Source organism: Tasmannia lanceolata, unplaced genomic scaffold (assembly GCF_043159265.1).
Source record: "Tasmannia lanceolata isolate RefF3 unplaced genomic scaffold, GAP_Taslan_0.1 ptg000025l, whole genome shotgun sequence".
Taxonomy (NCBI): Eukaryota; Viridiplantae; Streptophyta; class Magnoliopsida; order Canellales; family Winteraceae; genus Tasmannia; species Tasmannia lanceolata.
Genome location: NW_027518702.1, coordinates 5,720,684 through 5,744,316, shown reverse-complemented (window position 1 = coordinate 5,744,316; position 23,633 = coordinate 5,720,684). Strand labels below are relative to the sequence as shown.

The 23,633-nt window shown below is 36.9% G+C and overlaps 1 protein-coding gene and 1 non-coding gene across 5 annotated transcripts; both read right to left on the bottom strand.

The window, feature by feature from the left end:
• Window positions 1-446: 446 nt before the first annotated feature.
• LOC143857525 (ubiquitin carboxyl-terminal hydrolase 26-like) lies at window positions 447-23,633 on the bottom strand. 4 transcript variants are annotated; one of them, XM_077367970.1, is made up of 16 exons: window positions 23,489-23,633; window positions 20,231-20,398; window positions 19,547-20,143; window positions 18,050-18,305; window positions 16,971-17,665; window positions 15,909-16,017; window positions 12,327-12,508; window positions 11,431-11,715; window positions 11,112-11,319; window positions 10,232-10,303; window positions 6,477-6,707; window positions 5,639-5,902; window positions 1,938-2,079; window positions 1,427-1,512; window positions 1,304-1,352; window positions 447-799 (listed from the first exon to the last, which is right to left on the bottom strand). In XM_077367970.1, the coding sequence occupies exons 2-15, from the start codon at window positions 20,308-20,310 to the stop codon at window positions 1,335-1,337; spliced, it is 3,225 nt and encodes a 1,074-aa protein (XP_077224085.1). In that variant the 5' UTR covers window positions 20,311-20,398; window positions 23,489-23,633; the 3' UTR covers window positions 447-799; window positions 1,304-1,334. The 4 variants fall into 4 exon arrangements, with proteins under 4 accessions (XP_077224085.1, XP_077224084.1, XP_077224086.1 ...); XM_077367969.1 differs by having other exon boundaries at window positions 20,231-20,442; window positions 23,489-23,630; XM_077367971.1 differs by having other exon boundaries at window positions 1,304-1,340; window positions 20,231-20,442; window positions 23,489-23,630.
• Window positions 3,036-3,192, bottom strand: LOC143858335 (5.8S ribosomal RNA). The gene has a single exon (XR_013238915.1). It is a non-coding gene; the product is annotated as a 5.8S ribosomal RNA (ribosomal RNA).

The following is a 23,633-nucleotide window of genomic DNA, read 5'->3' as shown; positions in this document are numbered from 1 at the left end:
ACAAAAACAGTGGGGTAAAAACCCGATCAAGGAGAATCTCAAAACCAACCTTCCGCCATGATTAAAGGCCTCATATAAGATACAAGGGGTGCCAGGAATCCTAGGCCAAATTCCCCGCATTGTAAGAGGGGCCCCTTTAGATCTCACCAATGATCCTTAGCTTTCTCCTTTTTTTTTTTTTTTTTTGAATGGTAAGCTTTCTCCTATTCTAGTCATCTTTTAGCATACTGTTTGGGTTTTCCCTCCAATACATTGCATTATCTTTGTCACACAATATTAGACTGGTTTGAAAAGTAGCGTGCCTTTTGAAGGCTCATGGATTGTTATTGGACTGGTTTGAAAATCACCATGCCTTTTGAAGGCTCATGGACTGTTATTGGACTGGTTTGAAAATCACCATGCCTTTTGAAGGTTTGATTTCACATGGACTGTTGCCCATCGACATGTTAACCCAAGAAACTTGAATATCTATTACTCATCTTTTCTTGCAAATATTGTTTTGAGAGTGAATCGAACTAATTTTGGTGAATGAAAATGTAGAAGACATTACATGGACATGAAGGATTATTCAGTGAATTATGGCTCGTCCAAATATCCCCATGTGTAAGATACCTCTAAACACAAGGTTCCTTACCCTGAATAGCTATAAAAACTCCTTTTCAAGAGTGGGTATGGAAAGAAGCATATATTAACATTGAAAGCCTCTAAGCAAACCAAAACCACAAAATGCCTGTCTCTTTTAAGTCAATCAAATTTAGCTCCCCCCCGCCCCGCTAATCAACAATTTTGTACACAATCCCTGCAATTAGAGGAAAAAAACAAAATTGAGATCAGAAATTCCATGCTCTAAACAAATAAAATATGGAAATATCTAGATTTTTCAGAATCTAGGGAAAGTTTCAGATTTGTGTTGTTTTATCAAAAAATAGCAAAATATCGCAAGATTTTTAAAAATATCAACAGATGTTTGAGACTAATTTTGTTTTAAAAGAATATGAGTCATTTTATCAAAAACTAGAAAAATATCACAACATTTTAAAAAATATCAACAGGTATTTGTGACTGATTTTTTTTTTCAAGAATATGAGTGTCATTTCATGAGTAATATTATAAATCAGTCAGCGAATCACAGAAGGATTAAAGGTAGTGCCAAGTGACCATAAAACCAACCCCAAAAGCGCACTATTGAATGCTTCAATTTAAAGAATTTGAATAAGTCTAGCCATATCAATCCAGAGAAGAATATCTGATAAACAACCCAAGTAAAAACAAAAGCAACTTAGTGAAGAGACTTGCATCTCACCTCCACATATAACCAAAGCGTCGAGGCGTCATCATCCCTGTGTCAACGACTAAATGACGGTTAAATTACAGGCAGTCCATATTAAAAGAAAGCAAATGAAAAAAAAATGCCACTTAAAAAAACCTGAAACAAGAGATTTGACGTCAAAAGAGTTCCCCGAAACCCTTCCTCGGCCTCCTGAAATTCCATCTTCTGTTCTGAAAGCTCATCTGCAGAACACCAAAGTTAGGACTTAGGAGTCATCTGAGGCTTAAGTCAATTTCAAAGATTTATAACCCAAAAAATACAGAATAGCCCCCACTTTTGAAAATAAGTACTCTACAGTGCTTGTAGGTCAAGAAAATCAGGGCTTTTATTCAAACCTGGTTTGGATATGCTATACATTAAGATGACTTTTTTCTTGGAAAATGTTTACCCAAACTCTTACGGCATTTAGACAGTTTAAAATAAATCTAACCCACATGACGTCATCATTAGACTGGTGGCCGCCCAGATAAATGGACCCAATCAACTCCATATGCACAGTGGGCAGGGCAGCCCTTGCTCACAACAATCCGCATAACAAAACTCATTTGTATATGACAGATCTTGATCTTCCTAAATGATTTATTATGTACAATGAAAGCTTAATTACCAGCTATATCACGATTTTCATGAATCTCTGAATCCGTGGCCCAAAGGAAGTCTCCAGGAAATATATTCATGTCGGCCAAAGTAGCAGATTCACCTTCAATTTCCCTGGAGCCTTTATAAAGTTTTTGGTTCTCCTTAACAACCTGTTAAGATATTTTATGGTAAGTTATAGAATAAAACGAGGCAGAAAAAGACCTCTTAAGCATGCTTGGGCTAGAATAGTACTAGCATGGGTGACCTCTTGGGAAGTCCTCCTGTCGCATGAATATTATTACTTTTCAATAAAAAAAGAACTGTGATACTTTAACACAAAATAAAAAGATGCATCCTCAATTACAAGTGTTTAACACCATAGACCCAAATGAAAGAGTTCACGCAGCCTAGACACAGGTTTCAAAGTTTTAAGAGCCTATGGAATACCTTTATTCCGTAAGTTTGCTAATATGATTCTCAAAATAGCTCTTGCTCATTCATCACATGAATAAATCTTTGTCTTACGCAAATAACAATGGCATTTTTACCACACTGAAAGGCATCTGATGCTGATAGACAAGAGGCATCAAAATGAAAACATACCCGAAGATAATGATAGCTGGAGCCAAAGCCCATTTATCATGGCTACTTCATCTAGCAACAAAACCTGATAGGTCACAATATACAATGAGACATCACAATCGAAATGGGGCAGAAATAAGGTTCCTGAAACCCTTTGTCCACCATTTAACACGCTACTAAAGTGTCGTGTACCAGCTTTGCGGGCTCTTTTTGTGGATTAACATTTTGTATAAGGGGCCATATGTTTAACACCACATTTTTGGGTCTCACCATATCACAATAGGCAACGAGCCATCACATGTGAAAGGGGGGAGAAATAAGGTTCCTGGAACCCTTTGTCCACCATTTCACACACTTCAAAGTGTCTAAGCGCCTTGTACCAGCTTTGAGAACACTTTTTGCGGAATAACACCATACACGGACGGCTTCAAAATAAAATAAAATAAAATAACCATACACAAGGATTGAGTGTCAGTCCGAAATCCTGAATTTAAGGATCTTCACATTTTGAGGTATATACAAAGTGTTTTTTTTTTATGTGGCATGATGCCCAGGCAGGCGTGCCCTCAACCTAATGGCCTTGGACGCAACTTGCATTCAAAGACTTGATGGTTCACAAGATTCTGCAATTCACACCAAGTAATCGCATTTTGCTACATTCTTCATCGATACAAGAGCCGAGATATCCGTTGTCGAGAGTCATGTAATACAAAGTATTTTTTTATGCCATTTTTTTTTTTGCAATGATTTATTCGTTTCTTGCCAAATACATGCAGATCAATCATCAATAACTCTTGGGGTATTTAATGGTAGATCTATGCAAATTTTGCTAGATCTAATGTTTATTTCCCTTTTTTTAAAGGCATTTATTTTTCAAATGATTTAGTTAGCTACAATCCGATCGTGGTTAAAATTTGGGAGAAAATTCTACTCTCCATTGCCATAACATAATCAAAATTCAAAATAATATGACAGTTAGATCTGAATCCGAGATCAGATTGGATCCATCAAATTTGCAATATCTTCACATCTCTCTTTATTTTGGTCCCAATAGAAGATCCGATGATCCGATAGTCGTCAAACCTTGGTAGGTCGTTCCTAGGCTCAGATTGTAACTCATATCCAAAGATCTACTTGATCCAATGGACAGATCATCCTAGAATGCTAATATACATATTTGGTCTAGATCTTTTTTCTTTTTCTTTTTTGAAAATTGACATATTTGGTCTAGATCTACACCTGATTGTAGCTGCTTGAATAGTGAACTGTTGGTACCTGTCCTAGATCAAGAAATCAAAAATATCTATAACTTGCCAATTGATGAGGGCACATGTTAGTGAGAGGTAATAGTAGTAATGTAGATGCAATTAGTAAGATGAGCTAGCAACTCAACAAGTGGAAGCATATAGGGTAAACGAATGGAGTGGTGAATGGGAATGTGAGTTGAGGGTCTTAAGAAGACTGTGATCAGAGAAAGGGCATACTAAAGTATCCTACCGACAAACAAAAAGAAAATCTAGCCAAGGTTTTAGGTTTTGGTTTCGGTATGCATTTTCGGTCATGATGAAAATGGAAACATGTCAGCTTCAGATGGAAATTTCAGTGGAAATCCTATAAAATTATGAAACCGTAATGAAAACATATGCACATGATGGATATTTAAGATGAAACTTCAAAAGGTACTAGAATAATCGCGCACACACTAAAATCATCACATAACAAAAAAATCATCAAGGTTTAATGACATTGAACACCTCATGAAATGTATTGTCGTGCATGTCTGATAATTCAGTACATAATACATTTCAAATGGAATTCACATAATACGTACATAAAACAAACACCATATTTCACAAGCAAATGATATGAAAATAATTGTCTAACCCATTTTTGTAAGTATAACACTAATAGACCTTCATCAGTGTTGGAACTTGGAAGGAGGTCTCCTCTAGTAAGGACAGGACGGAGTTCTCTACCACTAGTTGGTCTCCCCCAGCATGGTTAGATGAAGCTAAACTTTGACAACTCGAGTATGGCAACCTTGGGTCGGATGGGATTGGGTGGCTGTTGAGAGATGAGTTTGGATCAATCAGATGGGCCTATTCCGGTCCTACTGGGATCAAGGATTTGAACGAAGCAAAAGTGAAAGCGCTTTTGCAGGGAATCAACCTTCCTGATAGCAGTGTTTTGGCTAGTCTTATTCGCTTCCATCATTGATGAGATCTAGGATAGGGTGGAGGGATTCCTGGTTCGGTTTTAGCATGTGCGGAGATCGGCTAACAGAGAAAGACGGTCGTTTTGGCCTTTTTTTTCTTTGAATGGTAGTCGCTTTGGCCTGTTCTGGTTCTAATACATTGAGCGTGGAAATTTTTCACAAGCTCCCAACTTGATTTGTTATGGTTCTAATACATTGAGCGTGGAAATTTTTTAGGAGCTCCCAACTTGATTTTTCTTATTTGCAGTGTCCTTTTTATTGTTCTTGCATTTTGCCCTTGTATGCCATCTTGATCGTTTTCGCCAAACTCCAACCCTCTAAAGCATATCATCACCTTTTCTAGATTTCTTGTTGCATTCTCATCCTTGTTTCCATCTTGCACTCCACGTACATTTCAACCTCAGACTATTCCAAATCAGCTTCTTCTTCTTCCACCTCATCCAACTACTCTTTGGTGTACACATAGCAAATGAGTTAGAATGAACTATGATTTGTTAAGGGGATTTTGATTGCTAAAATATTAAGAATTTCCTCATTTCAAAGTTGAGCACTACTTCATATCGTTGAAACAATAAGTGGAATGACAAGTTTACTTAAAGATACTGAATTTCCCAATAAAACATCAATCGGTAAAACAATATAACTTTCATGGTTTTTCTTTTACCAAATATTAAACTCTTCAACTCGAGCGAGTGAGCGTGCAGGGGGGGGGAGGATAGCTGACAGTGTATTAAGGGCGCAATAATGCCAAAAGAAGGGATTTATGTAGTGCCATAATGCCAAGAGAAGAAGTTTCAGTTCACAAATGAACCAAAATGAAAAGCAACTATAAGCCTACAAGGCTATAACAACAGGAAATAATACATGGGATTTCAAAAAGCAATACCTAAATATTAGATAGCAACTTGTAATTGGGAAAAAAAAAAGATTACCCCAAAGGATTCCCATATCATCATTTTCAATTGGTAAATTGATGTGGAGCCAGAAACTTTCAAGTTGATCGTGTTACCGCCTGATGTTCTCCGCGAGCGCTTTGAAGTGCGGCGATCAAACTCAGAAGCAGTCACAGAAGCTTCTAAAACTGAACGTGGAGCTTCCTTACCACGAACAAGAAATACACTTATATCCTTGTCAGAATAATTAAGTTTCCTCATCAACTCACTGCTTTCTCTTTCTCCAATGCAATCATCACATATCTGTACAAATTAAGGGAGACCTTAAAGCAAATACCAAAAAGTAGGAACGCCAAAATGGCATGCACATATGAGAAGTTGACTGCAATCACTGCTAAGAAACTTACAATAACTCATCCATTCTAGATGATCAACCAACTTAATTTCATAAAATTGACAAAATAGCATCTAGAATGAATGAGAAAAGAAGTTTGACATTTAGGGTGTGTTCGGCAAGGAAGTGACGAAGTGACTCCAGGTTGCTCCGCTGAATTCACTTATTTAATTGCCAAAAATGGGAAACGAAGGAAACGGACTTTGCGGGTCAAGGTTACCGAACAGAATTTTCCTGATTTTATGAGATTTGTCATTCTCCGCCCCTGAAAAAGTGGAAGAAGGCCTTCTAATAAGCCTTGCCGAACACACCCTTAATTACTCCAGCATCCCCATTTTAATAGTAACCTCGTTTGAATAGGCACAGTTCTACTGAGTTAGATAATTCAAGGTAGTTTCTGTCAATTTTTTTTTTTTTTTTTGAGAAGTAAGCGGGTTCCATTATTTACTTCAAATCATTATTCGATCTTTAACTAAGCCTCACCTCCGGATTAGTCTTAATAATAGGTTGTTTAGACTCAAGCTCGCCATTCACTTCATCAACGGAAGGATCCAAGTCTGATTCTAAAAGCAGCATTTCTTCACTCGACCCAATCAATTTATTTGTGGTGCCGCTATAATAGATTTCGGCATAGATACCTTTCCCCTCAGGAACTTTCCACTCTTCACAGAAACACTTCCAATCACTCTCCGTAATGATTGTTAAACCGTCTGTCTGGAATTTAAACAAGAACAATAATTGATACCAAAATAATATTTTCTTGAGAAAATTATATGATGAGTGGGCGTACAAACACGTAAAGGTAGTATGATGGAAGTACCACCCTTGAAATTTGATCCAATAGCAGTTTCTCAAAAGTGAGAAGCTATTGGATAAAATATCAAGGGCAGTACCGCCATTACGTGTTTGTAAGCCCACTCATCATATAAAATCTCTATTATCTTCATCATGGAATGACTTGAAGTAGAAACTCTATTATAATAATATAAATTTCTGAAGTACACCAAATTATATTAAATACTAGGGGTGCCAACGGATCCACTTCGGGTCGGATCCACCTATGTCACAGTCACGATCCATTCAAATTCCTTATCGGTCGGGTCGGAGTCGGATTGTTCTTCGGATCCTACTTTCCACATCATGATCACGATCCATTTTACCGTCCATCGGAGTGTCCTATTATGTCCCACTAAGCAAAGTAAACAATTAATTTTTTTTTAAAAGAGATAGAATGGCAGTCCACTATTAGTGTCTCTATGCATTTTCTTCAACTAAATTAAAATTTTATCTATGTTTAATCTATGTGTATAATAATGCTTGTAAACAATAAAACTAATCAAAATTACATACACAAGTATAATGTATAACTATGACCAAAGAATATGATTGTATAAAGAACAAAACCCCTCTCTCTTTTCCTTCGTGAAAGTATGAAATGAAACGACTAAAATGAGTGAAATTGCATTCCCATCCGATTCATTAAGTGATAAGAGAGGTTTTGACCAAAATACCCTTCATAGAAGGGTTAGCATTAACAAAATTTGGAGGATATTTTTGTAAACCATTTCAGATCGTGACTATCCAATGGGCATATGTGCCGTGCCCATGCACAATCCAAAAATTTTCGGATCCCAGATTTGATGATCCGAAATATGCCCATGGATCATATTCATATGTTTAGCTCCTGTTCATTAACGTTCAGATTCGGATGATCCATCGGACTGTCTGGATCCATTGACACCCCTATTAAATACTAGGATCTAGAGCTTCGCCAATTAGGAGTACATATAATAGCAAACATTAACTGTGAGGTCAAAAATATCAATAAGACAGACATGAAGACAACAGTCAAGTGTGGGAAGCAGGATTTTTTCATCGCAGCTTTTCTATTCCTAGAATATTCTAAACCTGTGCTCTTGGCTATTAATGATGCAGGAACTACCACATACTTGTGCAAGACTCAAAGAAAGAATCAAAAGGGAAAAAGAGAGCTTAAAGTTGTCTAAATGTTAGCCAGTCATAACAATAAATTGGAGAAATTCAAACAATCCTATAAGGAGTGGTATTTTAGTTTTTTTTTTCTTTGTAATCACTTCTTTCAAGTTGGTCAATATGTTATACTTGTAACTATGCAAGATAGGGTAAAATTCGGATCATTTTTTATAAATTATGGAAGTTGACTACTACTTTGTCTACTATGTTATTTTCACATCTTGCAGTATGTATGAAGAACAAGGCAATATCCCTACAAAGATCAATAATTTCCAAGATAGCCCAGAGAAGGCCGAAGAAATCACATTCTTTGGATTTCCTTTGACCAGTAAAAGTCGTATAACTTCTGTTTCATTTGAATCCATATCCCTGACTAGATCACTGCATGCTCTCACGATTCATCCCAAATCATTTCTAAACACACAACTTATTATGGCTGATCCCAAACTCTCAAAATAACTTCCATCAAAATTGAGTTTGATGATATTTGGAGATGAAGGGTTCCATGTGCTCTAGTGTCTCCTAGGTTGTAGAGGATAAGCCTTCGAAGTTCAACTTGACCACCCATCCTAGGGAAGGTAGGAGCCATGAGATGTGGCAACCCATTCCCATATCATGGTGACCAAGGGCAGTGGAAGTGACTATGTAAGCATGAATGCTGATTCAAGGTGTGGGTAGGTAGCTTGAGTAGTTATGCGCCTCGGATTGAGAAGCCCATTAGTGTGAAGCGTTTTTTGGACCATTTCAAAAAAAAGTTATAATGTTTGGAGACACGGAGTGCCCTGGAGCATCTTTCATCAAGCATGGAAGGTGCAACGGCCTGTGGTCTTGAGGCTTTGAGATAGGGAATATGTTATTTCTAGAAGAATTTTCCTTATGGGTGGAGTTTCATGTGTGTTTGCTTTCCTAGAAGAAGTGGGGAAGTTGATGTTCAGAATTTTAACAAAAACCTCCAGTTGCTAGTGAGCTTTGACAGCCAATTCTTTTCATGTTTTTTGAGTCTTGGTCAACAACTAAAGGAACCCACTTTGATATTGGTGCCCGATTGGAAAGTTGATTGCTAAAGGAAGTGATGCTCGGATCTTTATGTAGACTCAATGTACATGTCTCACACAATTCGATATAGAGAAACCCACTTAAATACTCGGATATTTCATGGATGTTTCTATTGTTCAAATGACTATGAGGCTTGAAACACGTCACTCTCTTCGAATTAACTATAAGCTTGTCACATACTTGCAATTGTATTTTTTAGCATGTGAGTCGTATATATACCATTTTAAATTTACTATTAGTTCCATTTTCTAAGACAAATCTTGTTGTTTTATGATATGTTATTTAAACATGTCTTGTGTATTATCTCACGGTGCCCATATACGTATCTATGTCCTAGGACTTGGGAAATGCATATTTGTAACCATGTTCCACTGTCCATGTCCATATCTAGGCATCATAAGTGTTGCCCCATCCAAAATTTTGTCAATGTTCACACCAATTGGCCATTTTCTATTTAACCATTGACCACCAGCTTGAATGATTGAACATGAAAGTCTTAGGAACTCTTACACATGCACACAGGTTATTAAGTTTTAAAACAATATTTAAGACCAGGCATGTGTGTGTCGGTATGCATGTTTTGAACACTACAAAGGTTAATTAAATGTTTCCAATATAGACCATGAAAATGAGAGAATGCAAATTCTCAATAAACCTGCAAAGGCTAAGAAAAATAAATTGGCAAACAAACCCATTAAAGGTTTCGAGCATGATATGCAAACATCAAAGAGTGCCAAAACCTAAGGGCAAAGATGTATAAACAGAACAATAATTGCAGCAAGTGTGTAGCAAAATTAGCTCCAGTGAACATCCTGAACTCCGTCCAGGATATAATATTCCACAATACAATCCAGCTGTTCGAGATTTTAAAAATATAGTGATATTTTCATTTATATCATAACATATCCCGATAATATTGCGATATTTATCCCGATATTTTTACGATATTTTTATTTTATATTTTTTCATTAATTTAATCATTTTATTTTTACCGTTTCTCCTGATATAAACCCAAAAAAAAACAAAAAAAAAATAATATCTCCCGAGATTTTCCCTTGCTGAGAAATTCCCTTGAAGGAAATTTGTGACATAGCATTGGATTTGGTTAAAAAGTTTAAAAACAGGCTTCATAAAAAACAACTGACACATAGATGACATAGAAAATTTACAGAAGTACTTCAACTACTTACAGCAGATGTCCTCTGGACAATCACACCACGTTTGCAAGTTAGATCGAGAGGCCTTTCTATAAGTCGTGAATGCTGGATAAAACAAATAAATAAAAGATTACTTCCAACAGTCAATAAGAAAAACCAAGCTTTTATAAGGTTGAGCCTATATATAATATGGTCCAAGGTGCACCTCGCACACTCCCATGCCCACAGCCATAAGGATTTGTATAAGCGCAACTGGATCATGTTTGTATCAGTGAGAAAGGACAAAGGACATAAAGATCAAGCCGCAAGAAGCCCGGAAAACCACATAATAACCAGCGGTAATGTCCCTTGCCTACACCAACAGCGAGCTACAATACACAATCATATAAACTGTTTACAAAATCACTTGCCCTCCATATCATGTTACCAGTGCCACCCCAATGATAATGAACTGTTGGTGCAGTTTTACCTTGTCACTTGCTTTCATGTATTTCTAATTATTGTTTATCTAAAGATATCTCTCGTACTCCTGATTTAGGCGAGAAAACGGAAAGCTAGTAGGAAGCATGGTTTTAAATTTCGTCCGACCCGAAACCGAAATAACTTAAAATCTGAAATTTCACAAAATCCCAAATTTTGGCCGAAAATTTGAAAAATTGATTTTTTTTTTAAATATTATTATTCCAAAATTTCGGAATTAATAAAATAATACTTTTTTATTACGGGATTTCGGCCGGAATTTCAGGATTTCGGCCGGAGTTTCGGTTTCGGCCAAGGGCGAAACTGAAACCGAAACCGAAATTTAAATCCATGGTAGGAAGCCAAGTGTGCACCAATATACCTTCAAGAGAAAAGAGCTTGATGAAACAACTTGAAAACCAAAGATAGAAAAGAATGCAAAGAAGCAACTCACCTTATCGCATTTAAGTGAAACAAGGATGGCATCCAGACAATCAGGTTCTACAGAAGAAGAAACATTTTTCCCACTTGAAGTGATATAAGTTCTCCACTTGGACAACCATGATGAAGGCAATAAGTAATACCTAGAACCAGGAGAAAGTGGAATACTTTTCCCCAGAAATAACTTTTCATGATTCTGGCGTTGTTTAATCTTGGCCGCTCTGCAGCATTACCAATGAAGTAAGCCATTAAACCAGAATATTTTTTTCTTTTTAATTTTACTCTTAAACCAAAATATTAGGATTCAACTTTCAAGAAATCTTCATCATTACCTAAGGCTATCCTCCAAACATGCCACTTGTGTCAGCTCGTTGTTGCAAAGTGCACAAGTTTCCGAATCCATAGGAAAGGGTGAACAGCCAAAAGGGTCTTCAGCCTTCACTACAGTAGAACTTTCACAAAGAAAAAGCCAGAGAATCTGAGGAACCAACAAACGCTTTGCTCCAACGGCTTGTTCTGGCAGAAGTTCTCCATGGGGGCATCTAAGTGAAGCTGTGGGTCCCGAATCAGCAATACACGACGAATCAATGTTTTTCCTACGTATCCACTGAAACAACCTACAAAACAAATCAGATCTGCATAAATTGCATTGAAGAACAAGTATAAGAAACAAATAGAAAAAATCAAGCTAGTTAATATGAAACCATGGATTTAAATTTCGGTTTCGGTTTCGGTTCCGGTTCCTACCGAAACCAATTTTTTTGCAAATTTCGGTCATTTCAGCCGAAATTATTTCAATTTCAGTCAAAATGACCTAAGTTTGGACGAAATTGAAACAGAAATCCGAAATTGCAATGATTTCGGACCCAACCGAAATCTAAAATTTTGTATTTTGGCCAAAATTTAAAACCATGTATGAAACAACATCAGTGTGCTAACGGTATTATAAAAAAACCCAGAATTCATCCAAAGTTAATGGTTAGGCAGGTAACCTCGTACCAGGTCATGAGAAATGGAAAAATAAGTAAATAAAAGTTCCACAGTTTTGTCGGTTTAGTAAAAACATATTGGGTTGTCTGAAAACAGGTCAACTTCACCAGTCAAGTTGAAGTTTTTTAACATTGATCGGCAGCACAATTTATAACACTCACAAAAACATATGGGAACATGAAGTAAAATGAGAAATAAGAGAGAAATGAAGGAGACACAAGATAAAAGAAAACAATACCATGCCTTAGATATATAGTACAAATTTCCACCAAGACAAGTTCCTGCAAGTGCAGCCTCTGCAAGTTCCTTCATGGATGCTCTACGATCCCTATAGTCATCAATACAGACCGTAGTCTTTGCCCCATCCTTGAGGCAATCAATGCAGTAGTCCTCACTGGTCAATTCCGGCCCTCCTCCATACTAGATGTATAGATAAACGACACATTAAATCATCAACAAAATTAGCAAATGAATAGAAGAAAAGGGGTAGAAAGGATTGAAAAAATATTGTAACAGACAATATATACAATAATACAAAAATAATCAATGACCAACTGAGAACGTAGCTAATTTGTATCAAATACATATCAATTAATGTCCATTATCTTTTTCTTTTTTTTTTGAATGGCATTAATGTCCATTATCTTTAGCAATAATCAGCATCTACTACTATCAGATAGTTGCCAGCTATTTATAGTAGGGTCACTTGGGGTTGCTTCTACACTTTACCCAATTATTAGGTGAGTTCATATTTAGTTCTCTATGTGCTTAAAGGGATCATCATCATTTCCTTTATAGGCTACAGAATCTATGTATATGAAGGATTACCTCCTTTTTTTAAAAAACTGGAACAACTTATTGTCCCGTGACTTGTGAATCTGGTTAGTATCCTTTCTATCACTCTTGAAACCCAACACCCAATCACATCAAAACCCAGGAAGAAAAACCGGGAGTGGGTGGCGGTGGCGGTTTGAAAGGATAATGAATGGATATCACTCCCACCAATCCAACATGTAGAGCCTGAAGGTAACATATTATAGAAGCAGATCTTGTGATGAATTCATTCTGCTTTGAATCTATGAGAAGAAAAAGGAAGCAAAATCAGGAAATGGAGATGAAGGATATGGAATGGAAATTGAAATTGATCCAAGAGGCTTGTATGCGCAACCGATGAGACTAAGAATTTCGTTGAAAAAGACCGAGATGGTCAAGACCAATAAGTCCTATATCATACTAACAGGATCCGAGTCATGAGCCTCACTCCAAATTTTCTTTAGAAAGGGAACTGCACAAAATCAGACCAGCACGAGTCATCCTATCTCAACATGATTGCATGGACATTCATGATTCAAACTGAAATGAGTGAATTCCTGTCCACACGACCAAAATATGTTTAGACCTTAGAAGTTTACTAATTATTTCTAGACGCATTTATCTACTTTTTTTTTTTTTTTGGAATGATCAAGTATTCATTAAAAAGTGAACCGAGATGGTCAAAATATACCAAAAAAAAAAACAGAAACAAGACCAGCCCAATACAAAACAAAATCAAGGAAGAAGAAAATGATATTGCTCAAGAGCCTCCAAGTGAACCCCCCTTCTGGCTAACCCATCCACAACATCGTTTGCCGATCTTCTAATATGATGAAAACTAATAGAAGAAGAACCAACCAAGTCCTGGATTTACTCAAAGAATTGGGCGAAGCGCCAAGGATAATTTTTAGAGCCGCATAACCATCGAATAACATTACTAGAATCACCCTCCACCACCACCTTGTTAAGGTCCTTTCCCTCCAATAATTTAATACCATGAAAAGCCGCCTTAACCTCCGCCTCAGAAGAATCAGCTTCTCCTAAAGGACCTGCAAAAGCCCAAACCACACTACTCTTGTCGTCTCTAAGGATGCCCCCTACTCTAGATGGACCGTGATTACCTAGGCTAGACCCGTCAAAATTTAATTTAAGAAGCCCTTGACCCGGTGGCTCCCAATCTTGCGCGATCACTTGCTCCAGATGGACTGGGATTACCAAGGCTAGACCCGTCAAAATTTAATTTAAGAAGCCCTTGACCCGGCGGCTCCCAATCTTGCGCGATCACTTGCCGTGGTGCAAAATTGGAGCAAATTTTCCTCCACTCATGCCACAACTCAAAGGCAGACACAAACCTGAAACTTGGCAAAGATCTAACCCAAGCTATTGATAAAGCGGACACCTTGAGAGTAAGAAAGGAAGAACTCTTTACTTGCCCCTTGAAGGTCCTTGCATTTCTCTCCTTCTAGACGACCCATAACATTGCAAGAAAAGAAACATTCCACAAGGCCTACCTTTACTCCTCCAAGGAACCAACTGCCAACAATCCAAAAGATCAATAAGGCGACAAGGGAACACACAAGATATACCAAATCTCCCTAAAACTCCGCTCCAAACTTCACTAGAAACCTTACAATGCATTATTAAATGATCCACTGATTCTCCTGCCTCTAAACAAAGACAGCAATGATTAACAATCAGCATTTTGCACTCTCGCAGGAAATCAATCGTCTGAATACAATGAAGCAAGGCTGCCCAGCCAAAAACGTCAACCCTTACGGGAGCTTTGAAAGGCCACACCTTTGCCACATTGAAAGGCCCATCACATAACAACACGTAAAGATAGAAAGATTAAACAGAAAAGTCCCCCTAAGAGTCCCAAATCCAAACCCTCTTATCTAAACCAGATCTTTTAAAGTAACGGCTCTCTAATAATTCAAAGAGTTTAGCCAAAGATAGAAACTCTCTATCAAAGAAGTTCCTCCTAAAACTGGGAAGCCAAACGGTTCGATTCTCCCTTCTTTCAAAAGCGTCCAAAATGAGGCCCTCCTTAGCAGTCGCTACTAAGAAAAGATCAGGAAAAAGATCCCTTAAAGGGGATGGAGAACACCACCTATCTAACCAAAATCTTACTCATCGCCAGTCCGAACTTTGAATTTGACGCCTTCAAGGAAAAGATGTTTAAACTGCAAGATAGCCCGCCACACTTTCGTCCCCTGATGCCCAAACTCATTTAGATATTCCCAGTGTCCCATGTCAGATCCATATTTTCTTACAATTACTTTAGCCCAAAGATGCTCCCTTTCATTCCCAAACCGCCATAGCCATTTACCCAAAAGTGCTTAGTTAACTACTTTCAACCTTCTGATTCCCAACACTCCCGCTTTTAGTGGCTTGCAAACATCCTCCCATTTGACTTAAGGGATACCTCTCTTATCCTCTGACCCACCCCATAGAAATCTCATCTGGATTTGTTCCAACCTCTTTATAATACTAACAGGACATTTAAAGGTCGAAAGGTGATATAATGGCATATTTGCTAGAACTGCTTTTATAGGAGTTAGCCTCCCTCCCCTTATAAATCAGCTTCTCCCACACGTCATCTCCACTTATTGAGAAAACCAATTTTACAAACCCTTTTTTATCTAATGCAATAACTATATAGAAGCAATTATGCAATACAGTTTGAAGAATGTCTGATCAAACATGTGACAAGGCAGAGGCAAATAGGCAACTCATGTAGGGACCGGAATCTTTAAATTTCGGATTTCGGGTTAGATTTCGGCCGAAATGACTGAAATTGAAAGAAAAGAAATCGGTTTCGGTACGAAACCTAAATTTCAATCCTTGAATGCCTCAAAGGCCACGCCATAGTCCAATGGAACAATATTTGAAGACTTGTTAAAGGGAAAATATCTGATCCTCTATTCAATAAAAAAAAATGACTCATAAGTAGGATAGCCAAATTGTAGGAGAGATGCACTTCAAATAAAAGTCCATTACACCACACCTTGGAGAGCAACTTGCACCAAGCTTTGTTGGACACTCGCTTCATGGTACCAACCTTTGAAAAAGGAACTCTTCCATGTAAGCACTGAATTGGTGTGTTGTCGATGGTACTGCAGGACATTACAATGTCAAAATAAGATCACAGGAGCCAAGGGAATCCCCTTATTAATGTACATGAAAAGGCATAAAAAGCTAAAGGGAACCTTTTCAAAGTCATACACAATGAAACTATATTATTTACTAGGGGAAACTTGGACAGAACTAGTGAACGAAGCAACCCTGCAGTACTAGAGTTGAGGATCTAAATTTAATTACACTGTGAAATCCCTACTCCCTAGACCACAAAAATATCCTACAATAAAAACAATTGTTTCCAAGGTAAATAACAGTTGATATTAGAAGAGAAAAAAGGGGAAGAGCCTCAATGCATACGCCAAATATTTCGAAGAGGCAATAGATGAGAGAATTAGTATTTATACAGGTTGCATACCAAAAATAGTTTTCCTAGGTACCATGTTGAAACTACGCATAATATAATTCTTAAATTTTCAGAAACATAAAACAGTAATCTTTTACACCAAATCTTAGGACCCAAATTATGAAGTTTAATATTATAAGCATGTGTAGGAGGACGACAAATAGGATGCTTAGAGTAAAAAGCTGCTTCTTTTAAAACTATGATCAGGTTTCATATGCTGATTAAACAAGGATGGTACATCAGAATCAATCATATGCCGTTAACTATAGTCATCCATATAACCAATGGTCCAATTAGGAAAAAAATGTTCTGCTCATAAATTATAATAGAGCAATATACACCTAATTTTAACAGACGAGCATATCAATACTAACTACATTGAAGCATGAAATAGGGATACAGATATTGCACAACTTCAAAGCCCAGCTCCCTCGGTTATTTGACACCCAACGGCACATTCATCCTTGTACAACACACTATATTACACGCAGAAAAAGCAAGCATCTCCATGTAAAATTTTGACAAAGATAGACATTTTTCAATGGTCTAAGAGAAAAAAAGGAAATATAGAAAGATGGTATTTACGGAGGAGTAACGACATCAGCCCACTGACGAAGCCAGTCTGTTGAAATCCAAAAGAACGGCTCTTCAAGTGATTGAACAGGAGCTTCAGAAAGAAGTAATCTCACTTCTTGTCTGCGTTCCATGATATTCTGCACTTCTCTTTCCTTTTTTATTTGGTAATCTTGACAAGCACTCACATATGATGCATTTAGTTCTTCTATCTCTTTCAAAAGATGAAATGGAAGAACATCTTTGGAATTGCCGGGAACTAGTTTTCCTCTGTTTTCTTTGCCATCTCTATGAGTATACATAAGCATATAAGCATCAGTTGATGAAAATATCTCTTCACAATTACCAATACTAATATCTGGAGAGGGAATATTAATATGATTTCCATTCGCAACAGAGCCCAACTGTTGAGAGCAAGCTGGCTGCACAATTGTGACAGACTTAGCGGTTGAACTTGAGGATCCTTCTCCAAAAGGGTGAATACCCAACTTGGAGACATGCTCATCATCAAATTCCCACCAATGTCCGTCCCACTCATCCTTAATATGTGCCACATAATGGCCACTGTTAACAGCAGTGCCCTTGTGAATCAGTATGGCTGACAGGTCATATATTAGCTCTGACTGAGAGTGGTCGCATAATCTTCTTGTCATATTCAATTGTCTAGGAAAACTGAATGCTGATGTTATTTTCTTCTTCGTCGTAGTCTGGAGAACAAAGAAAACAGAATTGAGAGAGAGAGAGAGGTAGGGAGGGAGTGAGGGAGTGAGGGGGGAGGAAGAGAAGAGGCGAAATATGAAGACCATGGTTTTAAATCTCGGTTTCGGTTTTGGATTCAACCGAAATACCAAAATTTTAGCTGAAATTTTTGACGGAAATTTTGGGGAAAAAAAGCATTTTAACGAAATTTCGGAAATATCGGTTTCAGCTGATTTTGGTTTCGGTCTGGACCGAAATCCGAAATTTCAATATTTTAAACCATGATGAAGACAAGGCAAAAACCAACCTCTGCAAGTCTGCATTAAAAAAGGATACATAGACTTTAGTAAACATGCTATTAAAAAGCACAGATTGAAGCATCAGGGAAGTACCTTAGGAAGGAAAACACAACGCTTTAGCTGGAAATTGAGAACAGAAGGAAGTGAGCGGAGCTTAATGTAACGTGTGGCATCAACTCGTTTTCCACATGACTCACAGAAGTACTGATTTTCCCCATGTAATTCTTCCACACTAAGGTAATCCTCTAAACTCTCATCAAGATTGTTAAAACCCTTAATATTCAACTCGAGTTCATAGAAGTCTTCCAATGTTGAAGAAGCTTCAGAATCTTTTCCACACATTGAGCACCTATAAAGAATACAAGGATGCTATGGTTCATTTCTTACCCAAGACCATAAAAAATAAGAAAAGTATCAACAGCGGTGCCAACATCAAAATATGCAAGCACCAAAACATAATTCAGAGAGTGCAAACTAAGGGCATAGAATGTTGGGTACAGAAAATGTAAGTTGCAGGACCCATTTTCAGCAACAAAAACAAAAAGTCACTAAAAATAGTAAAATACTATGTCCTCAAATCTTTTTTCTAAGATTAATAATATTTTAAAATTAATAAATTCATTTGGTCACAAACCAAGAGTCCAAAAAAATTAAAACAGCATGGGCCAACCTCACAGAGCAACATAATAAAGAGCTACGTCGTACAAGAATGCCATACAAGAGAAAGAAATGTATACTAGTAAGAAAAAACTATGTCCAAAACTATTTTCTCTAATTTTGGCGAAAACTATGAAACAGAAATGTATACTAAAAAGGATATTAATTTAAGCATAAAATCCATAAAGCAAGCTATGTCATGAACCATTTTTCCAAATTTTGGCAATAATTTTTTAACGCAATAATGCTATGCAACAAGAACATCAAAATTAGCATAAAGCCCAATAAAAGAACGGGAAAATAAATGCAACTTTAAAACATGCTGAAGTTTGAAACCCACAACAGGATGTGGCAGTCTGCTATCATAGAAAAAGTAGCCTTTCTAATGTTTATTCTTTTAGCAAATAGGTTAGAGCCCCAAAGCACTTCCTAATCAACCTACAATTAATTCAGACATCACCATGCTGCCTTAGTTGACAGACACCCAGATCTTTTATTTGGGTGAAATAGAGCTGTTTGGGACTTTGTGGATTTCCAACTACGTCGCTGCATAGTCAAGCCACAATTACAAGTGTCACTTTCAGAAAGCAAATGCCTTTCAGTAACAATCAAATCAATTGCATAGCTGGCATATATGCAGCGTAAAGAATAAACTTGGATTCAAATAAATCATGAAATCGAGCATTGCCTGACTTGACTGGGGGAAATTAAAACACTACCAATTATACAATGATATCATATACAATTTGAATGAGAAAGGACTCAAAGCTCCTAGTAACTTGATGAAAAGAAGTGTTTTCAACTTACCATATCGCTTACACAATGAAATTTATAAAAAAAAAAAAAAAGAACAATGAGAAACATAAAAGCAGCCTAACTAATTATAACTTACAAGGCTGCATATGAAAAATGCATCACAAGTTTATTTCTTACCGGGTCACATGAGATACTCTTCCACGAAAAATATCTTGAACAATAGTTCTTGCATTGCAAACTTTCGAATCGCTAAGAGACCTTTCCAGCAAAGAAAGAAATAAGGTGAGAAATTCATGGCTATCCTGCTGAACACCATTGTCAAGCTCCAGAGTCTTAATGAATGGTGCCGAATCAATAAAAGCCATTTCACTAGAGTGTAACTGAGCAAATAGCCGTGCAAGTTGATCCAAGACCGGATGATGCTTCAAAAGATCCGGTTCAACAGAAAAAACGCCTGACCTGAATGATGTGTTCATATAAAGGCATTGCACAATGCTATTAGCATAGCATGTCGCACCCAGATTAGTCAAACCCGCAGGTGAATTAGCCGGAGAACGGAGATCCTTGCATGAATCGGGGCCAAGAGCTAGAACAATATCTGACATCTTTTGCCATAAGCCCAATTTTCTAGCTCCATTAGGAGGTGGAATGAACCCACAGAAGCAATTTGGGGAATCCTTCGAATTTACACGGCACCCCTCACAAACAGGCTTCCAAATCGAATATAGATGATGGATGTCATCTTGTGTAATTTCCCCAGATAAATGAATTTTCCTACAGAAGAACCATGAGATAAATTAGATACAAAAATATAACCACCTAGGTCAACAAAATAACAGCTTGAGAAAGAGAGCCACACACCGTAAAATCCTAGATGAAGATCCATCACTGTCATCTGGGCGCTGTCTTTTATTTTTACTGCGGGTGGTTGGTCTACTCATGTTGTCACCAAATGAACATCAGAAACTACATTGTGGGGTCCATTCTTCATTTAGAAATAGCATTTGACAATCAACATAAAAGGATTTCCTATCAAAGACACCAAAATTGGATAGTAAGCTTTCCAGTAACACCTGAAAATGATAACCATATGATATACTGAGCATCTTGACCATAGAGCCTTAAAGAAAATAATAACAAGAAGAAAGCTGAACCAACTACAAAAAAGACCTAGAGGACGCACCAAACCAAGGCCAAGAAGAGCCAATATGTTACTAAAACACTCCAAATGTGCACATTTATTCACTATAAGTCCACATATAAGCAATCCAAGTTTAAAATATAAGCAACGACCAGAGAGTAAAGGAATTTGCAAACAATAATATCCACCAATTGCACATATACCATAAACAAATTGAGAATAGGAAAACATGATCTAGTTGCATGCTGTATTCTGAATGTTGGTATCAACTCAAAAAAAAAAAATCTAGACTCCTGGTCAGAAAAAAAAAAAACTCAAAAAAATCCAATTCCAAACGGAAATAAATAAATAGATTGGATTTGAACCACCAAAGTTCTCATATTGGCAAATGAATTTCCTCTAGACTCCATACCTTGTTGAACATATTGGAAGCCTCCATAATTTACTCCAAGAGATCTGTTTTGTGATTTTGGAGATCAAAACTTTTTGCAAATAAACAAACTGTGTATGTGATTCCAGAGGCAATGAATTTAAACAAGATTCCAAAAGGAAGGAATTAAACAGGTGAAGAGATTACCTGTTCATGAATTTAGTATTAACAATTACATGGTAAGGAATGGGAATGAAATACGACCACCAGGAAAAAAGAAAATAATTGCATGTAAAAATGGGGCAAGGAAAGGCAAGAAATACTGCAATTAAATATAAATCAATGGCAAATAGAAAAAGAAATATCCCCCACATAAATAACAGACGTATGACAAATAATGAGAAAATCCAATCTCTGAAAGAACAAAACAAAAAGAACAAAAAGATTACAAAGTGGACAACTCATGCCACTGACCCAAAGAGCAACAAGATACTCCAAAATTTTGCTGAAGAATCCACCCAACTATTTCTTTTGCGACGTATGTGTGGAATGCATCTCTAATGAGGAGCCCCTAAACTGCCAGGGAGGGAGGCAATCCCCCTTAAGCCAACAGATATTGCTAAGGAATCGCCTTCAATACAAACACTTGGTTATGAGTTTAACATCATTCCACAGTACCAAATGGCAAATCTAGAAAAGTTGAAGAATTTCTACACGAATTCGTCCGAAACAAAGTGTTTTGTCCTGTTTAATCCAAAACAGATGAAACAGAACAAAACATGACAAAAAGGACCAAAACAGACATAATTCCTGAATAAAATCTTTCATTTAATAATTTGTTCTAATTTTCGAAGTAGAACAAAATGCTTCAGCCATTCCGAACAAAACAAAACGGTATTGATAACTTAGCTGCTAATTAAACTAATTGATCTAAATTCCTTTATATCCTCTGCGCTCCTAGCCTCAAGGATAAAGGATATAAAATAACCTTAGGGAATTTTAACAGCTATTTTGAAAAGGTAAGTCCGTGCCTATTATCAAAAATTGTTTTTGCATTTGCCTATATACAGTTGGGGCTCTAATAATTAATATTGTTAGTGGTCGCATTTTATATGAAGTATTAGAGAGTATTAATTGTCAAATAGGTACTGTCCTCCTCCATACCCCAGCTACATGGCATTTTCTCCGTCCAATGCTTTCTTCTTGCATAAGAAAAAATCTGATGACATCCTACTGCCACCGCGAAGCGGGCATCTAGTGTTGCTGTCCTATTTTCATCTGTCATTGGTGTTGTTTTTGCTGCCAAGGCTACTATGGCTACTGCAACCATCACAACAAATTCCACCAAAGAGACTAAAGAATGTTTCCTATGTAACTACATACAATATGTACTATGAACAAAATTATTGTTCACTTGTTTATACTTTGAAGTTTGAACAATGTTTCCTAAGAAGGTACTCCTTATATCTTAGAATTCTGACCGATCAATCTTGTTGAAAGCCTATACAAAATTCTATCTAAGGTGCTAGTTGAGTGCATAAAAAGGGTCCTTCCATTGATTATCTCTGAGAATTACTGTGCATTTGCCACTCAAAGACAGATTTTGGATTGTTCTTTGGTTGCAAACGAAGTTGTGGACTCGTTGTCTAAAACAAGAGAGGGGCTATTGTATACAAGTTGGATATGGAAAAGGCCTATGATCGAGTTGAGTGGCAGTGTCTGGATTAACAGCGGCCACTGTGATAATTGGCCTATATGCATTCAACAAGTACAGCTAAGATTTAAGTGGAATAACAAATTTAATGGTCCTACAGTTACCATCCTTTTTTCCCACTAAATACAGCATGCAATCAATAAGTCCATGGACAAATAAAACATCAATCCAAGTCTAACCACAAAACAAAAAACCCCAAAACCCTACAGAACATTATAATTTGCAGAATTTTAACTGAAACAGTAATTAGGAAAATGAAGAACTCAAGAACATAAAGTGAAGCAACTAAATTGAAGAAATGGGTCAAAAAGAAAAGATTGCAATGAAAAACAAAGAAGAAGGATCATTACAAAGAAACCCAAATCCTGAAGAACTCAAGAACAGAAAGTGATGCAACTAAATTGAAGAAATGGGTCAAAAGAAAAGATCGCAATGAAAAACAAAGAAGAACAATCATTACAAAGAAACCCAAATCATAAAACCAAAACCCCAAGATATACGTTACATAACCTATGAAAAAATTCCAAGATCATAAAACCCACCAAAAGCATAAAACCATAGCCATGACCCCTAACCATAAAAGACAATAACAAACCCAAGAAAACCCATTTCAAAAAAAACAAACCCAAGAAAACCCATTTCAAAAAAAACAAACCTAAGAAAATAGATAGACACTTGATTTCAAGGAGATATGAGGACAAAGAGAGAGAAAAATGCAGTGAGACAAGAAGAAATATCAATGCAGGCAAATCCTAATCGAAGAACCTAAACCCACATGAAATTTTACATATCCTAGTAAATCATCTCATTTTTTTAAGATCATATGAACCATCCCATTTTTTGTTTAAGATCACAAGAATCATAAAGAAACGAGAAAATGGAGAGAGATTTTACCTTTGGATTTCTTAAGATGAGGTAACTAGGCCTTCACAAAGCTAGCACGGATGTGTAGGAGCTCTTGATATTCCAAACAAAATTTGGTCTCTCCATTAAATATTTGCTTTTTAGTGCAGATTTACAATTCGGATCGATTACCAAT